Source organism: Branchiostoma floridae, chromosome 10 (genome assembly GCF_000003815.2).
Source record: "Branchiostoma floridae strain S238N-H82 chromosome 10, Bfl_VNyyK, whole genome shotgun sequence".
NCBI classification, from domain to species: Eukaryota; Metazoa; Chordata; class Leptocardii; order Amphioxiformes; family Branchiostomatidae; genus Branchiostoma; species Branchiostoma floridae.
Genome location: NC_049988.1, coordinates 18,873,174 through 18,879,466, shown reverse-complemented (window position 1 = coordinate 18,879,466; position 6,293 = coordinate 18,873,174). Strand labels below are relative to the sequence as shown.

The window sequence follows — 6,293 nt, the reverse complement described above, 5'->3', positions numbered from 1 at the left end:
ATGATGGTAGGGACGTTCACGAATTGTATGTACCTGTATATGTATCTATATAGATGGGATAACCGCCATTATGTGTAAGGCTCCAGCTTCACAGACACAGGAGCAGCTGGTTATATTACACTAAAGGACCTGTAAGACCAAACTTTTGCACATCTATGAGCAAATGTTATTGAAAAATATGCAGCAAAAATGCCCTGCTGTGCTTGGCGATAACAAATTGCACAGTAGTTCGGGAAAAATATGAAATTTTGCACACGACAATGTTAGGTGGGTAAATGTAATACGTACATATACTAGAAGGCAGGCGTATTCCAAGCTCCCGGAGCCGAACCTCTGCTTGGAGAGTACGATCTACGTACCCTCAAACGAAGGCCTGGTGTCCATGCTAATCAAATACCTTCATATTGGGTGGCGGCTGCTGGGTTGATCGACCTTGTAGGAGGGACTGCATGCTCTTTTCCGTAAGGTGTAGGCAGCCTATTTCTGTTTCCCGAAACCATCTTATCTACGTACTTCGTAGCTAAGCGACCAAATTTAGCGTAACTGCCTTCATTGATTTGGCGTAATACGTAGGGTGCTCTTCTGAATTCAGCGTAAATCGTTGTCGGGACCCCCATGCAGACCCAATTTGTTACGCGTATTACTGACTGACTTTGTTGGGCGTTCCTTAAATTTTAGGTCACAGCGCTATCGTAGCGAGGTCGCCACCCTACAAGTAGTGGAATGGGGGCCCAGGATGGCAAGCAATGTGTCATATTCTATACAATCTTAAGTGTGTCTTTATAACAATTTTGCTGGTGAATGATTATGAAACTGCATCTAAAATGTCATGTAAACCCGTTTTTTTTGGGGGGGGCGAAATCGCTAAAGGGGGGCGAGGTAGGGGGGCGAGATCACTAGCCGGGGAGGGCGAGATCGCTAGTGATTTCGCCCCCGGGGGGGCGAGATCACGGGGGGGCGAAATCGCTGTCACACCGGAAATGAAAATAAAAAATGAAAATTGTTGAGTTTCAGGGCAATCGTGGATTGCCCCAAGACAGTATACAATGTACTATGGAATCGGAGTCTCTCCTCGAACAGACCGGAACTGGGATCCGTCCTGTAATCTCCTAACAGATCCTACAATGGCATAAGGTAGTACTAAACTGGCCAAGGAGTGTAGTCAGCCAAGAGGTGTCCATTCGCTACCTCGGTAGCAAAATACACTCCTATAAGACGGCTTCACTCCTCTGCCAGCTTTTGATACTATCTTACGCTACCGATGGATCTGCTTGGAGATTACTGTCCTGGACAATCCCCAGTTCCAATAGGACAGGGGTAAGTTTAATTATGGTTTGGGTTAAACTAACTCTGCTATCCCAACCAATCACGATTCCGATCAGAAATGTAGGAATCAGATCACAAATTTATTCAGCCACATCACTTATCTATTACACTTATGATACTTAATGATATATTCCATTTATCTATTACATGTATCAATCATCAATCAAGAATTACCTGCATTCAATATTCATTTATCAGTCGTCCACTCCTTGTTAATCATCTATTGAGCATAGTTTCCTAATTAAGTACCAGCACAATTTCTGTGCAGTTTTGGTTACTTCTCTTGTTTGTTACATTTAACGTAGGGTAGCAACATCAAGCATTGTATAGTAAGTATACGTAGCACTAGAAGTGACATTACCATGTCAGTTACTTATAAAGAGGTTAGACAACATCAGCAGAATGGCCAAAGCGATCCAGTTCGTACCAGGAAAGCCAGCACCGGAACACCATCCCCAACGATCCGGCGAGGTATAATTCAGCGGCACGCGCCAGACCCATATAGGGGACAGACAGACCACGTTGTAGCCAAACCAGCCGAACTCGGGGCAATCGTAGAGAGGTTCTATGTCACATGTACACGACACAGTGAACATTTCTAGCGACGCCGACATGCCCTTAGACGGGATCATTCCACAACTTACATTCTTCAGTGGATTGTACTGCAGATAGATCGTATTTATATTAGGAAGGTTGTCAAAGGTACCGTTTTCAATTTCAGTAAGAGCATTGTAGTGGAGACCCAAGGTCTTAAGTTTTGGCAGGTTTGATTCGCTAAAGATGCCAGAAGGAAGACTTTTCAGGTCGTTTTCTTGAAGTTCAAGCGTTCGGATGCTCTGAAGGTCCCTGAAGATGTTAGGATCCTCTAGACTTTCGAATTTGTTATCGTTTAATAGAAGTTCTTCAAGCCTAGAAAGGTTGGCAAATACACCAGGCGGTAAGGAGGCTAGCTTGTTCGACTTGAGCTGGATGTATGCTAGCCTTGGGAATCTGTTAAAAAATCCAGCCTCTATTGTTTTGATTTTGTTGTCGTTGAAACTGAGGATTGCCAGAGAAGAATATTCATGCGTGCCAAAAATGTTGTTCTTAAGCTCGACCAAGTCGTTGTCGTCAAAATAGAGCGAGCCAAGAAATTCAAGACCAACAAAAGCATCGGGGGACACAACTGAGATGTTACAAGATTTCAAATTGAGAGACGAAAGTCTCGGGAACCTGTTGAACGCTGCTGGTCCTATGTTTCCCAGATTGTTACCGCTCAGATCTATTGATCCTACACGAGACGGCAGCGCAGGCAAGATGCTGTCCAACCTCCTTATACGGTTTCTGGGTAGTTCTACCGCATATAGTGACGGTAAGTCAGAAAAGGTATCAACGTGAAAACTAGAAATTCTGTTTCCATCAAAGAAAATCTGGAGTAGACTTGATAATCCACGAAAGACCTCGGAACTTACGGTCGATATCTTGTTGTCCTTAAGATACAGGTATACTAGAGATGTCAGATTTCTTAATATTCCGTCTTCTAAACTCACTAGCTCATTGTTGTTCAAGTCAAGCTTACTGAGGCTGCCGCCTAACCCATCAAACGCCCCAACCTCTATAGAAGCAATCTCATTATCAGAAAGGTCAAGAGTAGATACTTGGGGCAGATCATCGAACACCAACTCCGGAAGTGACGTAATCTTGTTTCCGGTGAGTTCCAGGGTGCCGGTGTCCGGTGGAATGTCAGTCGGTACGTCCGTCAAGTCGGCGTCTTCACAGGAGACGCGTCCGGACCTGCAGCTGCAGACGGGACTGCCATCCCCCACACTGTCACAGGCGAGCGGCCGCTGCCCTTGGACGGTGGTTACAACTGCTGGGACGGTCAGCAAAACCCACAAGATGTGCATGGTCTTTGTGACTCCTTCAGGGATCTGAAATTTAAGTAGACAAACCATCAGAATGATGATAAAGTAAAATTGCAATTGCTGTGATGGTCAGCAAAACCCACAAGATGTGCATAGCATTGAAAGAGGACTTGGTGATTCCTTCGTTTCCCTGAAATTTATTTAGGCGTAAAGAACGACAGAATGAGTAAAGCATAATCTATTTTTATAACGAGCAAAAAATGAATGTCATTTCTCTTGCATGATACAGAGACAGGATACATGACTGTGTATACGTGATACACAGTAGTGCCGTGCTGAAGTAAGCCGCTTTATTAATTGGGCACCACATGATAGGTATACAATCAGTAACATGAACATCTACTCTGGTGTAAGCTGCTCTATTTTTTCAACTACGTATCCCTTTAATATTCATGGCAAAAGAACGGGTGATTTGTTACTGTGGAAGTGGCCAAACATGTTCATACTGAGAAAGTTTACACAAATTACAGTGGTGGCACAAGCGACTGAAGCTCTGTCGAGCATTTGTCTTGAATATAGCGATAAATCTAGGGTAACGCCAGACTTGCTACATAATAGTACATTACGCCTTTGAGACAGAGGTTTTGGGCTGGCGCCGAGACCATTCCCAGCAGGATTTCGTAATTGAAATTATCATTGCATGACCATTTCAGCCTGGCCTAAATTGGTTCGTCTCCCTGTATGACAGGAATAATGATGAAATCGTTGTCGTCACTAATCAAATATCTATGTGAGGCCGGCCATGGGAGCTCCGCCGAGCGATCTTGTATGTGGATAACCAAGTTACTTTGATTAGCGATATACGGCGGGAAAACGTTTTAATCCCCGTTTTCATTACTCGTAGCGAGATAGCCACATTTTGCGAAACTGACTTCCTGGTTTTATCATATATAATTCGAAGGTAGTTATTGAATTATTGAATGCAAATTAAAGTGCTGAATATATAGGATGTCTCTGTAACTCGACTGGTAGTAACTTCACAGTTGCGCCCGTGGTTCTAACTAGTGGATAACTGGTTAGAATCCGCGCAAGGGCATCTCGGTTAGGGCTGCACCCATCTTTTGGATGAGACGTAAAATGTGGGTCTCGTGTTTGAATAGGAGCCTAGAGCACGTTACAACAGACCCATTACACACATTGGTACCTACTGGCTGTAACGTTACTACAAGGTGAACAAGGCTGTCGAAAAACCCTATACAGGCCCCCATAACTGTAACGGGCCACTAGAATGTGAACCTGACCAGCATATAAAGACACGACTGTCATCAAAATCAGTTTAGGTGGCGCCATCTGGGTTGAGTGACCTTGAGGTTATTGAAGTGCGAGTCTCAGAATATCCGGCAGCGCTCAACTTGTTACACTTAATACTGACTGACTACTCTGGCTGCTTTAGGGAGAATAATTTACAGGGGGTGATTCATTTACTACCAGAGGAGTTGGTCGGCTGAGCAGAGCAGAGGGGAAACATGAACCTTTAAAAGCGTGGACTGACTCCCTTGGCCAATTTCCCGATTTTTCCCCAAATTGTACGATCTCCGTACCCTCATAGGAAGGCCTGGTATCCATGCTAATCAAATACCTTCATATTGGGTGGCGGCTGCTGGGTTGAACGACCTTTTTAGCTATTCTAGTGTGAGTCTCAGAATCTCCGGCAGCGCTCAACTTGTTACACGTAATACTGACTGACTTTGTTGGGCGTTCCTTAAATTTTAGGTCACGGCGATATCGTAGCGAGTTCGCTACCCTACTAGTGGTGGAATGGGGCCCAGGATGGCAAGAAATGTCATATTCTATATAACAATTTTGCTGGTGAATGATTAGAAATAGTTCTGACTGACACTGATAAGAAAAAATACTGCTCTTGCCTCCTATCCAAACTCTAAATATCATTCTAAACACGATTTAGCCCTCAGACTGCGATGCATATGTTTTACAGATAAATCATTCTGATTCTGATTCTAAAACATATTATGCATTTCTGTATATCATCATATTATGCGGTATCATGACCTACTTTATACTAAATTATAGCTCATTTGCATGCACGGTGCTGGTCATAAAGGCAAAACACGCCTGGCTCCAGCTTCGGTCCGTTTTGTTGTAAGCTGTACGAAACATGGAATAAAGGATACCAATAAGATATAATATTCCAAAACCTTTGTTGGTGAAGTGACAAAAAATCATGGCTAATATGAAAAGAAAAATAAGTTTTTTTATGTTGTTTACGTTACGTTACGTGTACATTTGTAATATATCCAACATTTCCAGGGAGGTACATACAGAAAGGAAAGAGGGTCTGCATGCGGTGATCCTGGCAACTAAATCTAGCAAACTTAAGGTTCAAATGGAGCTTTCGTAAAATCACAGTCATCAACAAAATGTCAGATGTGAACGCTGCTTTTCACTTACGCTACGTGTGTGCGACGTCCTTCTGGATATCCCGTGGAACAAGCCTCGGGTACCCGGGTATCGTCGGCCTACATGCCCGAAATAGGAACTGGAACAATGAGGTCAGAGACAAGGTGTCACGTTTAAAATGCGGTCGCACTGACGGATTGGATCCGGGTTACAGTTGCGTCATGCCTCAGCGTCCTCGTGCGGAGTGTGTCAGTACTGCAGACAGGGCAAATCTGTTTATCGAATAATAATAATCGTCATCTGGTTTATTTTGCCAGCCAGTAGGTACCCAAATTATTAGTAATGAGGTTATTCAATGTGGTCGAGGCACCTCCTCGAGCACCGGACCTCCGTTTTACGTCTCTCCCGGAAGACCTTTGTTAGTCAAATCTCGATTAATCTCCAAGTAGATCCTCGGTGGCCGGTATGCAATATCTACGTACCGAACAATCCCCATACAATCCCCATTGTCCAAGCAAGATTCGTTTATCACCGTATGGAGCTTGCTTGGCCAATGGTGTTTCTTTCAGTACATAGATACTGCCTGCTGGCCACCAAGGATCTGCTTGGAGATAACATAAATTCCCATCTTTGTTGTGATTTGTACATTGGTTTGCAGTACTCACAAACTCCGCACGTGGACGCTAGGGCGCGGCGAAACATAAC

At 44.0% G+C, this 6,293-nt stretch overlaps 1 protein-coding gene across 1 annotated transcript in view; it reads right to left on the bottom strand.

Annotated features, from left to right (window-relative positions):
• Positions 1-3,212, bottom strand: part of LOC118425044 (decorin-like) — a 4,917-nt gene extending 1,705 nt beyond the window's left edge. Inside the window, exon 1 of the mRNA XM_035833860.1 lies at positions 2,856-3,212. Within this exon, the coding sequence (XP_035689753.1) occupies positions 2,856-3,212 (357 nt within the window). The remainder of the gene's footprint in view (positions 1-2,855) is intronic.
• Between the last annotated feature and the right edge of the window lie 3,081 nt (positions 3,213-6,293).